Source organism: Canis lupus, chromosome 8 (assembly GCF_011100685.1).
Source record: "Canis lupus familiaris isolate Mischka breed German Shepherd chromosome 8, alternate assembly UU_Cfam_GSD_1.0, whole genome shotgun sequence".
Classification (NCBI taxonomy): domain Eukaryota; kingdom Metazoa; phylum Chordata; class Mammalia; order Carnivora; family Canidae; genus Canis; species Canis lupus.
In genome coordinates, this window is record NC_049229.1 from 24,152,260 (window position 1) to 24,176,374 (window position 24,115).

The 24,115-nt window shown below is 32.9% G+C and overlaps 1 protein-coding gene across 3 annotated transcripts in view; it reads right to left on the reverse strand.

Moving 5' to 3' along the window:
- The window catches only part of MDGA2 (MAM domain containing glycosylphosphatidylinositol anchor 2), a 782,196-nt gene that overhangs the window by 103,086 nt on the left and 654,995 nt on the right, over positions 1 to 24,115 (reverse strand). For all 3 annotated transcript variants that reach the window (XR_005363220.1, XR_005363219.1, XM_038544626.1), the window contains exon 9: positions 16,862 to 17,131. Coding sequence is in view for 1 of the 3 variants with exons in the window: in XM_038544626.1 (XP_038400554.1) it covers positions 16,862 to 17,131 (270 nt within the window). In the remaining 2 variants the exon portion in view is untranslated. The remainder of the gene's footprint in view (positions 1 to 16,861; positions 17,132 to 24,115) is intronic.

Consider the following 24,115-nt stretch of genomic DNA (forward strand, 5'->3'; position numbering starts at 1 on the left):
TGTCAAGTATTTAAGACACATATGAAAATTGTACATCTGGGGCTGATATTTAAAAGTTATTCTACTATAATTTACCATTACAACCATGGACTCATGGAGGAAGAAAAAAGAGACAAAAATTGGATCTCAAATTTATATAAGAATTCAGAGTTTACAAAGTACTTTCACAGATATTAACTTATTTTAATCTTCACAGAGGTTGAGAAGGACAAATATGCAAAGGGATATTACTAATATCCTTGAGCTGCAAATCTTGTAAGTTAATCTGAACATCATAACTACTTAACGAATGCACACTACTTTCCTTGCCTAATTTGCAGATCATCACTCAAAAAGATCTGAATGAACATTTTGTGAGAGGGAAGAGGGGGTTACATCATTCACCTAAATGTACAGAGAAAGCTGGTTTTCAAACAGCGGATCTCATTACTACCTTCCTCAGTGTATATTATTTTAAGAATGGTAGGATTAAAAATCCTACCATTATTAGAAAATTATTAGAAATCTCTCTTTTTAGAAACATTGCAGGAAATACTCTCAAGGCAGAGAAAATATCAAATCATTTTGCTTTGTTTTATATTTAAAAAATTTCATTGATACATAGTACATGTCAACTGTCAGCAGGTGAGAGAAGCACAAGGTCAAGGTAGCTATCTGGAATGCTATATTTGGCTATGTCACAATGATGGATGTAGGCTGATTTTGTACTTCTCTTTTGTTGGTAGGTGAAGGTCTATAGCTAATCCTTCAAGAATTATACCAGTTAATTCATATTGCAACAATGCCTATGAATGAGCTAGACATTATCTATCTAGCATAGATATGCATGTATGGTGGCATAGGGGGCAGAGATATAATTGAGATTGCAGAAGAAATTACATAGATGTCATTAAATTTCACAACACAAAAGAAGATTTAGAAATAGAAAATGGTTAAATATGCATGGTGTCCAATCTTGGGGATAAACACAAACTTTCTATTTTGTAGTGAGTATATCCTTGTTCTCTGGCCAATTTTATTTCCCTGGCTCATCCTATACATCCTAACCAAAGAAATACTGCTGGAGAATCAAATCAGTGAAGTGTCTAGCAACCATTTATTTACAAAGTCAATTGCTAATTCTTAAATGGTCCAGAAAGGAAGCAGAAATACTAACCACATTCCGTATATTCTGTTTATATACCAGCACCCATATTTTTATCTGCCTCCAAACTTTTCTCTTGCTTTTTCTGGAAACCCCTAAAAGACTTCTCACATATAATCCAAAAGCCAATCACTTTAGGCTTTCCTGCCTTCCTTTCTTATTCTAGCTTCCTTCAAAGAAACAGTCAGTTCCCTTAAGGTTGTGTATAGTATTAGGAAGTTTTATTTGAATCAGAATTATATAACTAAACTGTGTGAAGCAACTACCAATGTACAAAATTTGCAATGGAGTATGTCTAAAAGGGAATAAAATTCCCACTGGCAGTGTAATACTAGAGATTCTATATATTTTTCTTCAGTCTTGTAATTTCAGACACTGAAGGAATTTTTTTTATTCTCTTCATATACCACAAATACATCTAGATAAGTGACTTCTCATGAAGACCCCACTGGCGTCTTCCTATTCATAACTCTATAAACCTGTTTGTAGTGTTCTTCTACCTGGTAACAGAAAACATTTCAATTGTGGCATCCAAAGCTTTAAAAAAAAAAAAAAAAAAAAAGCTTAATCTAGGGAATAAAACCATTCTCTCTACACTTAAGGAAGAATTGATGCTTGATCTCTCCTAGGCAAAAATAACTTCTTAAGGCACTTCTGTTGTTAGGTTTCACTGTTTGTCAGTCACCATGCTAATCAACTTGCACACATTATGTTTTTTAAAATGCACAATCCCCTGCAGGTTGAGAATATTCTTATCATTTTCTTTCTACAAAAGATTAGAATGGAGATTAGAAATCTTAAACAGCTTGCCCTATAGTAAGCAATCATCCAGTAACACAGCTACATTCTGAATCCATGCAATCCAAAGCCCTTTTTTTTGTTGTAACATCCAATATCTCTGGAAATGGTCACTCATGACCAAGTGTGCCTGACTGAAATGGTGAGTGGGACTGAAATTCAGGCCCTATTCCTCTTGCAACTGCTTCTGGCGTGGTATATGAGCCACATCTGTTCAATAAAGGGGACTTTTCCCCCAATTCACACACAAGTACTGTCAGGCTGCTGGGTTTCCTGATAAGATGTCACTTCCACTAATCTAAAAAGTATCCCTGCTTTCCTACTTTGTCCATTGTGAGTACAGAAACTGAAACTACAATTTATCCTTGGTACTCAACCAGATTTGCCATGCTATATTGTTGTCTGTAAGTATTATCAACTCAGGACTTCATAAAATACGGGATTGATTAAATCTCTAGAATGAGAACTTACATATATTTTATTAAATATTTAACTCAGGAATAATGAATATACAATAAGTTGCAAACAAACATATTCATTCTGTCCTAAAGCTATACATTCCCTAAAAACTTAACAGCTCCAAATATCTTAAAGCCTTGTGTTCTTTTATAGGACCATTGGTTGGGATGTGCGCACAGAGGGGGAACAGATGGATGAACTGACCCAGTGGCTCTCAGGCTGAGACAGCTGAATGTTCAATGGCGTACTTATAGACCACATTAACTTCTTGGCAAGTGCTGTTGCTGCACATGTGGGTGGTCCATTGCTGAATATAAATGTGCTGAATATCATTTAGGCAGGGAGCAAGAGGTGTTCAAGTGAGTTGGAGAGAAGCCCAGAAGGTATGCTGTTTATCTTCTAGGAACATTTATTTTCTCCCAAACATATAACTTGAATTAATAAAATGGATTTAGATGTCAATAAAGGAAACTAGTTATTGAAACTGAATCACTGTGATTCTCTAAGAATAACTAAAAGATCTGTGAATAAGACTCCTAGCATAAGAAAAAGATTAGAGCACAAATAACTGTTTTTATCATATTGCTAAGAAGCACTGGTCTGGATCTGACCGCAAACCGGCTCTCTGCCAGCAGCCAGATTCTGAGGCTTCTAGTAACTGTCATATTGAAGTTCTTTTGGAATAGGTAAAGTTCATTAGAATGATGAAAGAAGGGGATTTCTTAAGTTATGCTACTTAACCAATATAAGATTGTAAGACTTTGGTTATATCCTCTGGTCTAAAACCTGAAAAGAATTTATAGAAATAAAACCTCTATTGACTTTTTCAATTTCAGGCTCCGTCACAAAATCTCCCTTGAGAAAAGACGATGGATAAGATTGTGAGCCATCATCTGTGAGCCTCTCTCCTGACCACTTTAAGTCTGGTTTTTGGCATGCCTTTGGAACAAGTTTTGCACTGTTCTCATCCATTAATCATCCCTTCAGGGTGATAAACAGAGGCCAGGTGCTTAAACAGACACTTGGAAGTTTGGGAGTTGGCTTTGGTTCCACTGAACTAAAAACCTCTTTGATTCTTTTAAAGATTGGTTTTATTACCACCCAATAGCTCCTAAAGAATTAAACTGTACTAAGTGCTAAACAGATCCTTTCTTAAAGGCTATTATTTTCTTAGTGATAAAAATACTAAACATATAACACTCATATATATAGGTGTGCATTTCTACATTTGGGTTTCTTTGTTTGATTCTTCTCTGGTTGTCAATGAATATTATGAGAACTCTTTTCTCTCAGGGGAAACTATTTGTGATTTCAGACTGTTTCTCATCTTCTACAAACTGGATCTAATGCCTGCCCAAAATATCAGGAAGCTGTGAGAAATAGCTTTGGAATCCAATGAGTTACCTTGCTAGGCTATCTCTGTCTTCTCTTCATTCTATTTAGCAGTTAAAGTCTTGCTTATAATATAGTAATCCTCCAAAAACCTCAAAACCTGATTCATAGCTCTCTCATTAAACTCCTATGTATGACCTTCATTGTCAACATATTAGGTGGTCTATAGCCTTAATTCAACAGTTAAGAGATATCATTAGGAAAAGATGCCAATGGTTATCATGGGGAGGGGAAAGCTGTGAAGATAACCAGTTTAGTGTCTCTATCTAAAGAAGTAATTTAGAGGTTGGTGGAGGAAAAAGGAACAAAGGATTCTTGAAAAACAATAATTTTTTAGATTATCTTAAATATATTAACATAATATGGATTAGGAAAATTATATACATGTTAACATTAAATAGAACAAGCACCTTCATATTATAAAATACCTCCTATTTGCAACCCTACCTTAGTTGGCAAATATCATTTATTTGATAATATTTAATTGAGGTATAATTTAGATACAATAAAATGCATATATTTTAAGTGCAGATTTTGATGAATTTGAAAAAATATGTACTAATGGGTAATCATCATCCCAATCAAGATAAAGATTTCCATCACTGCAGAAGGTTACTTCCTGCCCCTTTGTAATCAATCAGTTCCATTCAGTCCCAGCCAAATAACAATCTAGTTTTTCTTACTAAAGGTTAGTTTTGCCTATTCAGGGAATTTGTATAGATGGAATAATGAATAATACACTTTTTGTGTCACGTTCTGACACAAGATATATTGGGTGAGTTTTTGAAATCTATCCAACCATATATTGTGTTTACCAGTAATTTTTCCATTTTTCCATTTTTATGATTGAGTATAATTCCATCTCATGAGTGGATTGCAAGTGGTTTATTCATTTGTTTATTGATGGATATTTGAATTGCTTTTAATTGGAGGCTATTACAAATAAATTATTTTTATACTGGCATATGCCTTCATTTCTGTTGGACAGTCATCTAGGAATTTAATTGCCAGATTACTTGGTAAATTTATGTTAAAATCTGAGAGGCAGATGAATTATTTTCCAAAAAGTAATGTCATTTTACATTCCTAGGAGCAGTGTGTGATAATTTCAGTTACTCTACAACCTCGTCAACACTTGGTATTGTCAGTCTTTTTAACTTTAGCCATTATAATGTGAATGTAGTGTTATCTCATTGTGATTTAAATGTCATTTTCCTGGTAACTAATGATAGCATCCAGTTTTTACACAATTATTGGTCAATCATATGCTCTTTTATGTAGTCAAATTTTTTGTCAATTTTTAATTGGACTATTTGTCTTATTATTGAATTTTAAGAATTACTTATATACTTCAAATACAAACCTTTTGTCATACATTTTATTCTAAACTGTGTCTTTACTTTTTATTTCTTAGTGATGTTTTCTGAGGATCAGAAATTTTTATTTTTTAATTATTTTTTTAAAGATTTTTATTTATTTATTCATGAGAGACACTGAAATAGAGGCAAAGACATAGGCAGAGGGAGAAGCTCCCTGCAGGGAGCCTGATGCAAGACTAGATCCCAGGACCCCGGGATTATGACATAAGCCAAAGGCAGATGCTCAACCACTGAGCCACCCAGGTGCCCCAAGGAGCAGAAAGGTTTAATGATCTCTGATGTATTATTCTTTAATGACTTATGTTTTTATTTGTTTACTTTCTATGAAATCCTTGCCTAGTCCAGATTTGTATAGATTTTCTTCTATGTTTTCTTCTAGAAGTTTATAGTTTCAGTTTCCTATATTTACATCTGTAGTCTATCTTAATCTTGTGAACAGTGTAAGGTGTTATTTATGATTTATTTTTTCCATATGGAAATTCAGTTCTAGCACCATTTATTCAGAAAACTATTGTTTCTGCAATGGATTATGCCAGTGACTTTGAAAAACTCAGTTGACTTTACATGTATCATATATATAACCATAGAGGTCTATTTCATCATTCTCTATTTGTCTGATTGATCCTTCCTTGTGTTTATACAAAAACCACACTATCTTTCTTACTGTGGTTTTACAGTAAGCCTTGAAATCAGGTAGTGCGAGGTCTCAACTTTATTCTTTTTCCCCAACAGAGATGTAACATATTGTTGGACCTTATTTTTCCAAATAAAAACTAGAGTAAGATTTTCATTTTCTATTAAAAAAAATAAAATGCTGAGAATTTTGTTGGGTTTGCATTAAATATATAGATCAATTTAGAGAGAATAAGGTCAAAACAATATTGAATCTTCCAATCCATGAATGTAGTATATTTCTAAAAATTTCTAAAAATTTGTGAAGTGTATATATTCTGCATGTTTTATTAAATTTATTTATATTTTGATGTCATCAGAAATGGTGTCTTTGACATTTCAATTTCCAATTTTTATGTCTTATACAGAAATGATTGATTTTACATATTGCATTTTAAACAGAAATATGATTGATTTTGTATCCTATAATATTGGTAAATTATCCTGCTAATTTGAGTAGGATTGTCTATTTTTTTTTTAAGATTTTATTTATTTATTCATAGAGATGCAGAGAGAGAGAGAGAGGCAGAGACACAGGCAGAGAGAGAAGCAGGCTCCATGCAGAGAGCCCAACGCGGGACTCGATCCAAGGACTTCAGGATCACGCCCTGGGCTGCAGGTGGCGCTAAACCGCTGCGCCACCGGGGCTGCCCCAGATTGTCTATTTTAAAAAAAAGTATGATCTGGGAATAGAATTATTTTTACTTCTTACTTTCTGTTTTTTTATGCATTTTATTTACTTTTCTTGTGTTAATGCAGTGGTAGGGGCCTGCAGGATAATATTTGTGGAGAATAAGAGTGAATACTTTTTAAAGATTTTATTTATTTATTATTAAAATGTACTTGAATAAAATATCACAGGAAAAGAGCAATATGTGAACAATAAAAATATTGATGGAAGAAAATAAAAAGTAGGATAGTAATCTTTTATCCAATTATACCAATAATTTCATTAAAAGTAAATCAATTTAATGCACCACTAAGTTATCAGAAATCATGGGACTGAATTAAATAAAGGAGTTTTTAAAGACATGGTTAACATATGGTTAACCATACGATACTGCTTACATTAGAAATTAAAGAAAATTAGTATAAAGAAAAAAGCTGACAAATATTCTATAACATATAAACCACAAAAAGTGGCCAAAAACTTTAAATTATGATTTAAGTAATATGTTTGATTTAACTTGCATAAAAATTCACATATGAAATTTAAATGTTTTCTTCTCTTCCTATGACTTTATTCACTCCCTCCCTCATCCATTCATTCAACACATGTTCATTAATAGTGTATGCTGTGCCAAGAACTCCTACAGGTGCTGGGTTAGGAGTTATATTTATACTTTTGCTCCTGTTCTCCCACCTTTTAAAATTTCACATTATACTTGTGTTTGTTATTGCTGCTTTTTGGGAAGGCTTCTAAACCAGATATTCCAGCTAACCTACTCAATCTTTGGCTATTTCTACTCTGTATATTTAAGCTAGTCATTTACATTTACTATTTATTTTAGCAATTACATTTTTTCATATCCACTATTACCAAGTGGTTTTTCTTCACTGCTAGTTACCTTTCTTCTATTTCTTACATCATCCCTTTCTTTGAAAATGTTGTTTTGTGGTATTTAAAATAGTATTGTTTCTTACTACTCCTATCTATTATGAAATTGATTATTTTGTTTTCTTTCTCATAATAATTTTGTTTCTGATCATGCACATTTTTCCTGGAAGACCCCTAACTTCCTTGTCTGATAATGTCTTTAAGGGTGAGATAGCCTAGTTGCTTGTTTGTGCTCCTCTAGGGAAAGGAAAAGGGTGCTTTAGGACAGAAAGATTCTGGTTTCAGCATCAGTCCCATAATTCTCCATCTTCCCATCCTGGTCTTCTTCAGGGATTTTCTTCCTCCAGTATCCCCAGTTTCTAATACCTCAATTCCAGGTACTATCTTTGGGGAGTTGTCTGTTGAAGAGGTGGAGGGGAAAGAAGAGAAGAAATGCAGGAGCCAGGCATATTGGCTGACTTCACCACTTTATACTATATACCCTAGCCAGGCTCTAGTTCTCTTTCTCAATTTTTCCTCTAGTGTTGCAAGTCAGAGTCTGCTTTCTTGCCCTCTGGTAATGTCAGGTATTAATCCATCTAGAATAATATACAAAGAAAAAAAAAACTCACCTATAATACAAAGTCCTCTCTCAGATTAGCTCCAAAATGTCACTGTCTTCTACACCAGCTTGATTGTTTCATCATACATCTGTCTCTTGACCAGAGCTCAGGTGTGTATTGATTACTGACAATATTTCTGCCATCAGTCATCTTTCCTCCCCCAGTTTTTTAAGTGGCATTTTCATTATTGTGTTACAGAGACAGAAAGGCTTAGCTTACTTATGGCTAACTTTGAAAATCTGTCCATTTCAAAAATTTGTTTGTACTATTTTGCTTTTAAAACGCTTTTGCATTCAATAGCTTACTTGTAATCTAAAATTATGTTTTATGGGAAGCAGTTCTTTGTTCTACAGATAAAGAGGCCATGACCAGAAAGAATTCAATGGCCTAAACAAAGTTGAATGATAGACATTGTTAACGTCTTTCAGGCAACCAAGACCTATCTTTATATAGTTATCAAGAAGGAAAGACAGCTACATTCACAAAACATTATCCAGAAAGTTCCATGCAGACCATGAAAGTTTGCTTGCTTTGCTCCTTGCTATAATTTGATACTGTGATTTCTGACATGGTGTGGCACTTATGATTGTGACAGGCTATATTAAGTCTGCATGCACCGCCATAACAAAATAGCATAACCTGGAAAGCTTAACTAGTCATTTATTTTCTCACAGTTCTGGAGGATAGAAGTCCAAAATCAGGGCACCAGCATAGCCAGTTTCTGGTGACTGCTCTCTTCCTAACTTGTGGATGGCCATCTTCTTGATATGTTTTCACGTGGCATGAAACAGGAAAAGAGCAATGTCTCTGGAATCTCTTGTCATGAGGGTACTAATACCATTATGAGGACTCCACTCTTGTGGCCTCATCTAAACCTACTCATCTCCCAAGGTCCCCATCTCTAAATACCATCACATTGGGGCAGTGTTTGTGTTGGAGGAGAGAGACTGCAACTTAACACATTTTTGAGGGAAACAGTTCAGTCTATAGCACAAATCATCCCTAGTTTGAGTCTTATATTCTGCACCTAGTTGCATGTAGATATTTACTTCTTTCTTTTTCTGGTTCCAAAATGTGGTCAACTTTATGTGGGTCCATCTCTTAGCTATGCGTCCCTCCCTCTTCCCAGGGCCAAATTTTATGATTTTGATATTTAACTCTTTCAAATCTATTTTAATTTTACTTAATTCAGTTACTTTCCATCCTTATAAAATTATTTATACCCTTAAAAAAACAAACCTAACTTGAACTTTCTCTCTCTTTGCTCTATTAGACCAGATAGTATGTTATAATGAATAACAGTGGGTAATTCAGAAATTAGTGTATCAGATGAGAATCCTGACTTTCTCAGCTTCTCTACATTTTCAACTATCTCTAATTAATGAAATATAAGGGCATGAAATCTATCTTAAATTGCTCTTTTATGTTGCAATGTTTTATTTTTGGGTCCATAATAGGCTTCTGATGCTCACACTGCTTTGAAACTTTCATTGGAGGAATCAAATCATTTTATAATGAGGAAAATGAGTAATGAGAGAATTTAAGGAACCATCAAACTTCTACATCAAATTAACTACAACAAATTTTTAACTGAAAATTTTAAGATATAATGTGAAATATGGATTACTCATAAAATGTTAACTACAGGGAAAAAATAAAATTTGTCTAAAATATTGTGTACATCAGGGATCCCTGGCTGGCGCAGCGGTTTAGCGCCTGCCTTTGGCCCAGGGTGCGATCCTGGAGACCCGAGATCGAATCCCACATCAGGCTCCCGGTGCATGGAGCCTGCTTCTCCCTCTGCCTATGTCTCTGCCTCTCTCTCTCTCTCTGTGACTATCATAAAAAAATAAAAATTAAAAAAAAACTTAAAAAAATAAAAATAAAATATTGTGTACATTAGATAAGATTAAAGTAAATATTTTGGTACATTTTTTTCTAAGTGATAGCATTAATTTCCTTAATCAATATTTACATTTTTATTTCTACTTTTTCAGATTCAGCATGAACTCACCTACATTTTATCTAGTTTAATTATTAAAAAATTCCCTTAGGACTATTAGTAAAAGAGTCACTGAAGTGTGTCAAAAGAGCTTGAATTTACAATCAGAAGACACACATTTAGTTTTTGGCTCCCTGAGCCTTTGTCAGTCAAGTCTGTCAATGGAAGATGATACCACCTCCTCCTCACAATTCGCAGGATTGCTTGAGATAAAAAAGATGTAAGTGGAATCAATTTATACACTATAGAATGCTATATATCAAGAGATGTTAGAATGTATGGTGCATTTTCTGCTCTATATTTAAAAAAATAACTATAATTTATAATCTGGCTGAACCATTGGCATCTACTAGTTTATCTATTATGATAAATAAAGTTCTAATAAATTTAGGAGAACTTTTCCCTGAAAAAATATTTGATTTTATAAGCAGTTTTCTTGTCTTTTAGAATTTTTACAGAAATTTCTTAAAAATATTATTTATTTAAGAGAGAAATAAAGTGTGTGTGTGTGTGTGTGCGTGCGTGCACATGGGTGCACACAGGTGTGGGGGGAAGTGACAGAGGGAGGTAGAGGGAGAGAATCTCAAGCAGAGTAGCACCAGAGGCAGGGCTCCATATCAAGACCCTGAGATCATGATCTGAGCTGAAACCAATAGCCTGACACTTAACCAATAGTCTGACACTTAGCCACTCAGGCACCCCAAGTTATCACAGGAAATTGTACTAGATATTTTCCCATTATTTCATTTGCTCTTACTTCTGATAGTTGTTAATGCTTTGTCTATAATCTTATGTTGCTCATTTTTAGATATTCACAAGAAATTAAGTATCTGGCTGAATAGAACAAACATATGGATTGCCAAAGAATAAAACTTTTTTTAAGATTTTATTTATTTATTCATGAAAGACACAGAGAGAGAGGAACAGACACAGGCAGAGGGAGAAGCAGGCTCCATGCAGGAAGCCTGACATGGGACTTGCTCTCGGATCCCGGAGAAATGCCCTGAGCCAAAGGTAGACTCCCAACCACTGAGCCACCCAGGCATCCCATAAAACATATTTTCTACCTAATAGTATATAATTCAATTTGACATTAGAAAACAAGAATAAAATATTTTGATATCAAAATATTTTGAGTCAAATCTGACTTGGTTGTTATTTCTTCCTCTTCATTCTTCAAAACCAAACAATGCTAGAGTCTTCCAACAATATTTTCTCCTGTCTTGGGCAATGTTACCGCTCCTAGTCAACCTGGATTTCTTTGCATTCACTGAGTGATAACATGTACTCCAAATTTCATAAAATTGTCTCTTCTTTGCCTTACTTGTTCTCTAGAATCTAATTTTAGTTCTATGTCTAATCTGCTATTGCTGAACAAAGTGAAAATAGTAGTTCTAATATGTAAATCTGAATATTGTACTATATTAAAAGGAAAATTGTGCACAATCTTAGCACAAACATTTCCAAACTAGAGGCAAAAGTAACAATTACAGGAGAGGTTTTGCTTGATAAAACCCTCTTTGCCATGTTTATTGAAAAAGATTAATTTGAAGGATCTCTTTAAATATTGCCATAGATAAAGTAGTTACTAAGCTGTTTTTTAAAAAAGTACTCTTTGTGGGAGAAAGTGCTGATATTTTTTTTTTTTTGTTTTGTTTTGTTTTTTTTTTTTTTTTTTTTGTTTTTTTTTTGTTTTTTTTTTTTTAGAAAGTGCTGATATTTATGGCAGAGAGAGACCCTAAGCAGACTTGCAGTGATTACTATATCTGGTTTTCATATCTTTGTGTGTAATTCTTTCTTACTGAAAGTGGAAAGAAACGGTGATGGGGTGTCACTTCAGTAATTATGTTATAATATAAAATATTCCATCTGAGATGCCCAGAGCTAGAGATTCTTCTTGCTGACTTGATCAAATAAATATCCATGTTTGGGACAGCCCACATGAGAAAGAATTACAGGAGGTCGCCAGAACATGTAGGCATCTTCAAGAACATGAAAGTGGCTTCAGCCAATAATGAGTAAAAACACTTGGGCCCTCTATTATTTAACCAAAGGAAATTAATTATTTCGATGACCTTAATAATTTTGGACATGATTCAATTTCCTATCTGAAGATGAGTTTCCAGATAAGAACATTCCGGCCAACTCTTTGCAGCCTTGTGAGACTCAGAACAGAGGTTTAGCTAAGCCATGCCTGGACTCCTGACACACAGAAGTTGTGAGATTATAAATGTGCACTGTTTCGAGATGCTCAGTTTGTAGTAATGGGTTATGCGGCAGTAAGTAACACAGTATCCTCAACTCCATTGCTCATCAATAAAAATATCTTGTGAGGTCTCTGATTAAACCTATTCTTGTCTTTTCAAATTATTCTAAGACTTGAGTGGCCATGCCTCCTGAAAAGTTGACTATCAGTAATGATATTAAGTTATACAGGGAAAAAAACCCTAGATTTTCCTTGTAGATTTCCATTTAATTGCATTGCAAAATTTTCAATAAGGCAATTTAAAATATATATGAACAAGTGTGATATAATCTCAGAATAAAATCTATACCCCATAGCCTTTATTGCAGACATACCAATAGGAATGTCTCTAATGAGATTCAAACAGAAAAAAATTCTAAAACTACTACTTTTTAAGGAAGTTTACTTAAAAAAAGATAATTCACTGAAATGTAGAAGTAATAGCTGTGACTTCAGTAGCCATTAGGGCTATAAGATGTGCCATGTATTGATGACGACTGAGCAATAAGATGGAAGAAACCTGAATCCCTAAAGATTTTGTGGAAGGGCCATTATGTTAGTTTCTGTGATGATTCTTCAAGACTCAACCTGAGTGTAATAATTTTGTCTTGTTCAAACCACAGTTACTTGCAGTTTTACTGATAATTTTCAGATACTTGAAAAATAATAACATAATTTGTAAATTATGAAATAATATAGTATTACAACCTACACAAATCTAGTTGGCTATGGAGCAAAGGTGAAAATGACCCAAGTAAATGCACACACAAGGATCACCATAACCCTAGTAGAGGAACACACAAAGAGCTAGTTTTTTTTTTTTTCAAAGGGCTAGTTTTTAAGAATAAAGTAATATGTGAACAAAGGCAGAGAGTATTGAAAATGTGTAATGATTAAGTGGGAGGTAGCACGATCTAATTTGACTAGAGTTTGGAGTAACTGGTAGTAATGAAGGAGAGATGATTCTATATATTCTAATTGGGATATTAATGAAAGATTTGAAAATCTATAGCAATGAATTTATATATCACCTATAGGCCATGAAGAACATCAACGTGTTCCACTGAGAAGAGTAAGATACATTTACTAGGAAAATAAAGTCCCACAGTATGGAAAATGGACTGAAAGGGAAAGAGGCTGAAAATTCAGATATCAGATAAAAGTTTAGTATAGTATTCTGGATAAGATAATATAAAGCTTTACAGGTAAAATAGGGATAAAATAAAATGATAGATTCAAAACTCCAAACAAAGATAAAACCGACAAGACTTGGAAACTGACATGATGGTGAAAGATTTCTGGGAGACAGTATTTATGGTTCTATTTCTGGTGTCTATACTAGTACTGGGCAAGTAGTAGTTACACAATAAATAATTGCTAAATATTTTCCAGATTGCAAAACTGTCATCAGTAAAGAGACAATACATGTAGGTTGTTTTATTTTCAATTATAATTTGTAGTTATGTAATACAAATTCTTATAGAGTATATACACTGTTAGCTGTTAAAGAAGACACCATTCCTTTAATAAGTTTCATTTTAAAGAATCTCAAATTATCTGTTGATCAAATTCTTAAATGGTTTTTAAGTCTAAATTTTATATAACTATATATATTCTTGTAAAAATTCTGTATAGAAAACCACACACACAAAAAGAAAACCACGATTAATGGTTTGGATTCCTACTATTGTTCACAATGCTCACTTAAACCACAAAACTAACCAATCAACCAACAAAAAACTATGCTTATCTTTAGCATAACAATGTTAGTAAATAGAATAAATGAAAATACATGGTATTTTTTGGTATTATAGTTAATATTTTCTATGTGGACAGTGCACTACAAGCTAGATGTTACTGTTCCCAAAATATCTGCACTTACTTTCTTCTTTTCCTTTATAGGAGAATATTCTCACACTCTGATTTCTCAGTAAACACAATCCCACTCAACTACCTCCATACTCCCACACACATCAAATACACATGATAAAACTGGGAAAAGGAAGTGTGAATTTTTTAGTTTTCCTGGGAGTTAAAGTAAATATAAATGTGAGGGCTGTCATTGCCTTTTAGCTCAACTTTGTATATTTTGATGCATAGTGAGATCAAGTTCACTTTCGGGTGACTGTATAACATTCATGAGTAGTGGAAGAGTGATCTTGAATTTGGTAAAATATTCATAATAATAAAAATTTAAAGTGTTCATAATTTGTCAGGAAGTAAATAGAATTGTCTTCAAATATCTGTTTTGTGTATAAAGAATATATGCATAAAGGATATATGTCTTCTTTATATATCCTATTCCTTAGTTCCCTTCAGTATAGCTTCAAAAGGTTTTGAATTATGGGCAATTCATAAAGATTACTAATTGTGATGTGTTTTAGTAGATGAAATAAATACTTTTTTGAAGTTCCTTCCAGACCTCGGATTCTATGGAATCTGATTTCTTTATACAATTGATCCTTGAACAACAGAGATTTGAACTTTGTGAGTTCACTTTCATGTGGAGGTTTTTTGTTTTTTTTAACAGCACAGTACTATAAATGTATTTTCTCTTTCTTATGATTCTCTTAAGAATATTTTCTTTTCTCTAGCTTACTTTATTATCAAAATACAGTATATAGAACATCTCTACCTTAAATTATTGTAAAAATAAAGTATACAATACATATAACATACAAAATATGTGTTAATAGACTGTTATCAGTAAGGCTTCTCGTCAACAGTAGGCTATTAGTAAAATTTTGGGGGAGTCAAAAACTATATGCAAATTTGACTAAACCACTATATGAGAGTGGTTACACTTCTGTGCTGTTCAAGGGTCAAATGTATATCTTCCTGGATCATACAATACTTGGAATTCAATTATTTCCTTTTTTCTTCAAAACTATATTAGATTGTATGTGGAAATCTTGAAACAATGAAGCTGGCCTGAAGATAGAAAAAGCACACTGGAAACAAATCAATTCATGGGGATATTTTCTCTCCCTTTGTGGGCCACCCATAACAGATTTATTCCTTTCTGGAGCTATCAAAATCTACTTACTACACCCCATGGATCTTGAATGGGAAAATGTTTTCTTCTGGGAAAAGTGTTTCTTCTGGTCTCAGCTTGTTTTCTAGTTCAGAAAATGGGATTTGGGTCAAGTAATAGAGAACAAATGAAAATATTACAGAGGCAGCATGGTCTGAACTAGCCTAAAGTTAAAAAACAATGTCAACAACAAAAATTAGAAGTGTTTAAGTCCCAAAACTTTGAAGAAAAGGATGCAATTAATCTTATGGAGTGTTTTTGTTTTGGGGGCCTAATTAAAAAAAAAAAAAAGATGACCTCTTTCTAACAATAAGTAGGAAACAACTACCTTTGAAAGATTCTTATTGCTTTGGGACAATAATAGGTAATCAAAAAGTGAAAGTACATCATACCATTTAAATTACTCCATAGAATAGTACACTACATTCTTCTTTCCCTTGTAAATATTCTTAGGGATAAAAATTAGCAGAGAGATCTCCATATAAGTAGTATTGTCCTATGACTTCTGGTTTTGTTTGAATAGTTCACTTTAGGAATCAAAGTAGAAATCTTTAAGTACACCTGAATGCTGATAAAATGGATTGCAAAACCAAGAGGTGGTAAGATCCAGCAGAGATGACATCTTCATATGCTTTAGTTAGCTCACTATATTTTATCTAATATCACATTTCAGGTAGCAAAAACAAAATTTTCTTTTAAAATAAGAACTTATGAATAAAAATTTTTATTACCAATGAGCAAGTTTTAATTAAGTCTGAAACATTTTAATCATAATATTTACAATTGCTTTTTAGGTAATTCACAATGTCCAGTTTCTTCTTTTACTAACATGAACACTCCAACTATTAAACTAACTTTACCTAGAATGAAATAATACTGAAAAGGAATAAAAGGAATATGTCCTTTTAATGTATGTCTAACCTTAGCTCAAAAATCACACAAATTTACTTTATTATATAGGGTATAAAATAATTTACATGATTACCCAAAATTTAATACAAACTTAATATTCTTTTGATACATTGGAAGACAAGTATTGATTGATCAAAATCAATCAGTATTGATTATACTTCTAATTTATTTTATGCTAGGTCTATTGTTTTCCTTTGACTATTTGTAAACCAATGGTAAGCCAAAGACAAAATTGAGTTTAACCACACATATAGTTAGTAAATAAATACAAAGAAGAAAAAACACTCTTTCTGCTATTAAGAAAATCAAAGCAGGTGTTGGTTAACAAGCAATTTTTGTAGACAGAAATACGTATTAATATTAATATTTGCAATTTGATGTTAAAAAGCTAGTTAAGATTTGTCACTTTATTACTTAAACACTCAAAATAACCAACCTCTTCACCAAATCTTCTTGAATTCACATAAACTTCTAATTTTATAGGCACATAAACTGTTTTAACTACTAAATAATTTTGTCTTGAAAATAAATGAATAGTTCTAACTATAGCAGACAAGCTACTCAAAGTATGTTCCATGGATATGTACACTTTAATTCTTATATTGATTAAGACTAAGATCCCTTGATCAAAAATATACAAACGGTGAAATATTTAGAATCTTACCTGTAACAAGAAAGCTGCATCTCCCAGCTCCCGCCTCATTTATGATGCTACAATTATAAACCCCATAGTTTTCATTGGAAAGACTCTTCACTGGGTACTCTGTGTACTCTTGAGAGTCAAACTGACCCGTCCGTAATAATTTATTGCCCAAGCGCCATTCATAGGTCAGCACCCGTATTGGATAGGCTCTCAGGACCCGGCAGCTCATAGTAACACTTCGGTCTTGTCCTTGCCGGATCTCCAGGAATGCTGGTTCTACAGCAGGAGGATCTGTAGAAGACAGGTTACAACAGATGAAACACACGGTTTGCAATAAGCCAAGAAGTTATTTTTAAGACACATCTAGCAACAGGGAAGGAGTAAGAAGTGGTTGGAGAACAATAGCCGGCATTTCAACTTGGGATGGGAAATGGGAAGCATCATTCACTGACTGTGGGCAGTGAATGAGATTCATTACTTTAAAAAAAGCATTTGCAGGTGAAAGTAGCAGAGTTTATTTTTTCTTTCTAGCTACTTCCCAGAACAAAATATATTGATAATGTTTGGTTTACACTGTCAGCAACCAAATGATGCTCTAGGTGTGAAATGTAGTCACCTAACTAGCATGAGACTTTGAAACAGATAAAGCCATTGGTTCAAGTCAGTGAATTCTAACTATTCCCAGTTTGGCTTCAGAATATCCATTATTTAATAGAATATGTAACCCAAGGATATAATGTATTTCCTAAACTATCTGGTCTGAACTTATTTGACTAATAGTCATAATATTCATGTGTAAACCTTAAGCAAAATTTGCAAATTATACCACATGTGGACATGGTTTCTAAGTCACTGCAAAGACTCACTTATCTGTTTTAATTGTGATTTTTTCCATATAATTAAAACTTGCTATATTAGGTCCTAACCTTTTTGTTTTGACAGAAAGATTTCTAAAAAGTGTTACATACTTCTCATTAGGTAGCATATGCAAAATATAATCCTTTTCATAATGACTCTCAATAGTTAAAATAAATAACAATTACTTCCTGGGCAGCAATGATGGGATTCATTTAATCATATAAACTATGTGACAACTCAGTATTGCCCTTTACAGCACAATCGCATCCTTGAGTAGATGTGTATGACACCCTCTTGAGTTGTGCAGTATAAATGCTGTACAACTCTATTTGGCATCCCTTCCATCAAAATGCTAAAATGTCTTAGGACTGCCACAACAAATGTGCCTTCTGGTAATCTTTACATGTTATTCCATCTACCTTTTATACTCTTGCTGTCCCTTATCATTGTCGATCTGTTGAATTACCCTTCTTGCTTCTTCAACAACTATGTCTCCCACTAACTCTAATTTTATTCAAAAATCTGATTTTTGAGCTCTTTCTATGTAAGTGCTAAGAGTTTTTTAAAAAATGAATGAGAAAAAAATCCTATTTCTAACACAGTAGGCAGATATTTAAATAGTTGCCAATAGTTTTGATTAACAAAATTGCAGGACAAAAAAGATAATTCTAGGTTAGAAATAAAAGAAGTGAATAACACTATGAGTATTGACAAGGCAAGGCATCTTTGTCTTCCAGGATATATAGGATATAGGTGAAAACCTGAAAAGCAAGTACACTGAGAACAATGGAGTCTGGAGGCCAGAAAGTTGTAGTTGATAAACCAAATTTTCTGGAATTTAATAATTCAGAAGTAGGGAAATTTGGAGTGATTATAGGATCAGAGATATACTCATTGAAATGGAAAGATGAAATGGAGGAGAGATTAATGATACTAGAGTCAAATGCAAATATGTTAAGTGAATACACATTTACTCTCATTATATTTGTATTTGTCTAACAGTGCAACTGCTTATCTTTCTTCTTATAAATTTGTTTTTAAACGACAAAGGTCAAAATGTAATTAATTGTACTTACCAGGGTAATATCCTAAAATACTATTTACTTTTTGTATGAATGATTTTCTGTGGGAATTCTTTGAATGTATCTGACCTATTAGATTATTCAAATAATGGATTTTTTGGCACCATGAATGTGTCATTCATCCAAATCTAGAAGATTCAGTCCACCCATTTATTAACAGCCTACAAAAGCTAGTGTTAGGTTAAATATCTTCAAACACAGGGTGTTTTCAAAATTTCAACAGAGACTGAGTTGGAAAACAACCCTAAATGAAAGTAATCATTACTGCTATTTAATAGAATGCCCAAACTACTTGGATTCTGGGGTGGTTCCTTAATCCCAAAATAAGCGAGAAAATGTGAAACTGAGCACACTCAATGTAATACAGTTACATCTGCCTATGGAAAACTTCTGTGATGTAAGGCTCACTTTAGCAAACTAGGTATTAATGAGCTCAGCATTTCATTCCTTGGAATACCCAGTGAGAAGAATAGACCTTCACAGTTAGGATTAAATGGTGTGGTATAAAGACTTCAAATATGATGAAAGAAAGCTTTAGATGTGAAAAAAGTTAGAGTTCACTATTCTGATAAAATTAGTGTTTCATGGTGCAAGAGTTATTCAGTATGCTGTATTATGAAATATTTAATTAAGAAACTGTAAATAAAAAAAAATGTTATGAGGAAAACCCCACTTAGGAAAGATTCTTTAGAAGAAATAAATAGGTAATTATGTTTTGTTCATTTGAACAAATGATTCTAAAATTATACCATTACATTCTAAAAATATACCATTATACTATACCAACTGTATTCATTTACATTAGCAACTTCTGGTTCAAAAGTTTCCTTGTCAAACCATCTCCCTACATATATACTGAAGAGCAATGGTAATAAAAATAATAATTATATATGTTGATATTGAATATTTCCTAAGTTCTAGGTATTGTGTTATTTAGTCACATGATTTATCTTTTTATAATAGTAACCATTTTAAAGAAGACAATGAAGCACTGGCAAGTTAAGCAAAGTCATGAAGCTATAAAGTAACAGAATAAGGATTCAAAGAAGTCAACTTGACTCCAGAGACGAGGCTCTTAACTATGACCTGTGCTTCATTCTTTTCAATTACAATGCTACCAAATTTTCATGATTTAGTGCTTTCCCACAATATTTCCTTTGAAAACATTGGTTATTACAGTTATCAATTAAAATAGACCTTGGTAAAAGGCACTGAGGTGGGCACTTGATGGGATGAGCCCTGGGTGATATTCTGTATGTTGGCAAATTGAACAAAATAAAAAATAAATTTATAAAAATAAATAAATAAATAAATAAATAAATAAATAAATAAATAAATAAAATAGACATTGGTCTATTCACAATATCATTTAGAATGTATAAATTGCATAGGTCAAAAATGGAAATCATGTTTTATGGAAAGTAGAAAAGTGTTGCAATAAAACTGCTAGATTAAAGAAAAAATGTTGTTAATGATGGATTTCAAACCAGATTCAAAATGTAGTGTATGTTACAAAGCACTTCAAGTAAATAAATTTCTGTCTTATACATATATTAATGTATATGATGAGGGCATGTAGAAGATTAGCTATCTGGAAGTAAAAGTGTAACCCTTTAAAGTTATTAAGGATTTTCACTGAGATAAAAATATTAAGTAGAAAGTGCTCACAATTAGGTTTTTCGCATTTACTATTCTTGTATCTACTGGTTCCAGATTGTCTGGCAAGTGTTCTAAGTAGGGTTTGGTTCTAAATCTTTAAATCCATATATAAATGTCTAACTTATTGGAAAGAATAATCCATGAAAACACCAAACTATATAGAAATGTGTATTTGTGTTTATTTCTTCATAAGGGGATCAGAGAGGAGTCCATGACTTCTTTTAACCCAGTGTATGAATAAAAATTCACATGCACCTCTTTCACTTGGCCTTTTCTGAGCTACTTCCTTTATAATAAACTGGTAAATTTAAGGAAAGTGTTTTCCTGAGTTCAATAAGGTGTTTAGCAAATTATCAAGTTTGGAAGGGGAGGAGGTCATGGGAACTCTCAAAGCTATACCTGGGTGGTTAGAGGTATGGGTGGCTATTGGGAATTGTATCTGGTGTCTGACATGCAGGTAATCTTGCAGGACTAAGCCCTTTAACTTGTGGGATCTTTACTAACTTCAGGCAGTTAGTGTTGGAATTGAATTGAATTTTGGACTCCTAGAGGTTTCAAAGAATCAGAGAATTGCTGCTGGGAAACACACTACTTATTTGGTGTCAGAAAGAACAAGAGAATTGCTAACCAAGTCTTAAGATAAGTCCAATTTATTCAGCAGAGAAAGATATGAAAAAAGATGGACTTAGAAAAATATATCAAGAAGTTTATAGGGTTTGGCTAAGTGTATATTAAAAAATGGGGACTGAAACAATACTTATAGTATTAATCTACTCTATGGCTGTGCAAGGACATTTCATGTGACCTCATTTAATCCTTACAACTATCTTAATTATTTATTTTTAATTATTTTTATAGAGAGTATAAGAGCAGAGGAGGACGGCAGAAGAAGAAGGAGAGACTCTTAAGCAGGCTCCCCAGTGAGCATGGAGCCCTACCCAGGGCTTGATCTCAGGGCCCTAAGATCATGACCTAAGTCAAAATCAAGAGTCTGATACTCATCCAAGTAAGGCACCCAGGCACTCCCTTACAGTAATCTTTTAAAGTTATATTATGATCTCCATTTTACATATAAAGAAACTAAATGGGGGAAGTTACATTCTTGAGCATCCCACACATTATGAGTGACAGACTTTAGATCCGAAACTGCTTGATTTCAAAGTCCATGTTCTTTCCAACACAGCAACTTGAGGAAGCAGTATCAAAAGCAAATTACAAATTAGTCTTTAGTATAATGTTAGTCTACCTCAGAAGTTGGCAATATAGGGAAATGTAGTTTAGAAACAAAATCGTCTATAGCATTTGTAAACAGTTGGCAAGAAAGCAACACCAAAGATTTGGTGATACACTTTACAAAATTAGTGTTCACCTCTATCCACATTTTGAGATTGTTGGTAACAATTATTTCACATCCTTAACAGTTGTCTCATCAAGATAGAATTTTGAAGCTACTGCGTAGAACCATTAAATAGTTGCACTATTGAAAATATTTGTATATTTGTATTATTAATGGCACATAATGGATAATGGATAATGGATAATGTATAGAACCACTGCAATTGCTTCCTCATAACAAAAGTGATAGTATACTCAGCACTCCTGTTTTCTGGAAGCTTTACTTTATAAGATTAATAGATACTATTTATTATTTAGCCATCCTGTTTCTAGGCCTAAAAGAAAGTGAAGAATAAACCAACTCTGGATAATCCAAGGAAGTTTTTAATAATCCAACTGATTTATTTATTTGGATACTTTCATCGATGAAATCAGCCCTAAAATCTACTCTGATTTTCCTTGACAGCCTCTTAGAGCCTACTTGTGTGTCCATATAACTCAATAAGCTGGTTTCAAAGCTAAAATACTTCCATAAAACCTGGAAAATTGCCTCATAACCACAAAGTAAAACGATATCTGAGGTTGAGTTCTTAGGGAAGAAGCAGAAGAACTGCAAGAAACTAAATCCTTTAAACCTCAACCCCCCAAAAAATACAAAAAAAAAAAAAAAAAGATAGAAAAAAACAACCTCAACCCATTTTGTCCTTTGTATTCATTAATGCAAGGAATATTTCAGAAACATAAGCAATAAGGATCATTTCAATAAAACTAGCCTTTTAATTAATTCTAAGTCAACCTAAGCAGAACAACCTTCACAGAAAATGAAATTGCAATATCCACAATTTGTGCTGATGTCTGATTTACAATTCATAGTAAATGAAAAAAAAAAGAGTGACTAAATTGGACAAGTTTTGAATCTGGACTACAGACTATGATGTGATGCAACTGTCCTTGTGATTTAAAAATTGATATATGTTATAAAAGTTCAGTTTCACAATTAGCTCAGTTTAAAATAAAACAGAACATAAATAGAATCATTTCTTCAACTACCACCTCAGAATAGGTTTTAGGACTGAAAAAACTGAGGAAACCGTCTAATGTTCACTTGTATATAATAAAAGAAGAATCTGCATTCAGAAGCTGCAGTAGCTTACCAATGATCATGATGCCAATTCTCAAAACTTTTGGATAAGAGCTTACATTTTATATTTAGTTTTAAGTTCAGGAAGTGAAGTTCTTTCTTTCCCAAGAGGATTTACAGTTTCTGATGGAATTAAAGGGAAATTGAAAGATCTATACAGCAGTGGTTCTGACATAGAAGATTAAACTTTGAATAATTTAAAATAAAAATCTTTGAATATTCTTGTGGTTCTGGTATGAAAATAGGATACAGGAATAAAAGATGTGGATTTATAGATATGACTTGAAGGCTCCTCTAGCACATGCATTGGGGATGTTTAGAAAAGAAGACATGACATTGGGAGTAGGAAAGTGAAGTAAGTAAAGGCAAAGCAAGAGAGGATGGTACATACAAACAGATTTGATACAAAAATAAAGGAAACAAAAGGCAAGTTAAGACATTCAATACAGTAGAAGTCCTGCATTTTTAAGGAAGGAGAAATGGTGTTTTGATAAAGCCCCAATTAAGTAAATCATTAAAGCGGTTGGTCTAACAAAAATATATTTAAAATGTTGCATTTTCTATCTGGAAGCCCATTATGTCTAGCTATTTCATATGTTGATTGCTCTTGCTAAATCATAGGATTTTACTTCTGAAAACAGATGTATGCTTTGACAAATGAAACATGAATTCATTTATCCTTTATAAATCAGATATATAGATAACATAGATCATTAACACGATAGTGAACAGAGTATATAAAGAAATTTTCAGAAATAAAGAGGGAGACCCAACAAAGAATTATCCTCGAAGATCTTGATATGAAATAATGAAGCCTAATCTAGGCTAAAAGTGTATGATGTGTTGCTATGGTCTTGGTAGAAAGGAACTATAAAAAATGGACTTCAACACTGAAACGTTAGAGAGTAGAAGTTGCAGAGTTTTCAGTTTTTGCTCTTGGTTTATGATATCATTCAAATAGTGTTTTTATATTTAGTAGATACTTTAGTTATCTTTCTTTCAAGGCTGAAAACATTCTTTATGTACATGTATTTATACATAAAATATTTTCAACAAAAACAATAAACAAATAAGAAAACCAAAATGATTATAATTCCAGTGGGTACAAAACTGTATCATCAAATAGAGTTGTAGTTCCAATATGCAAATAAGATATATTGTTTTAATTTACTTGCCTGCCTTATCATAACAAAGATAAAC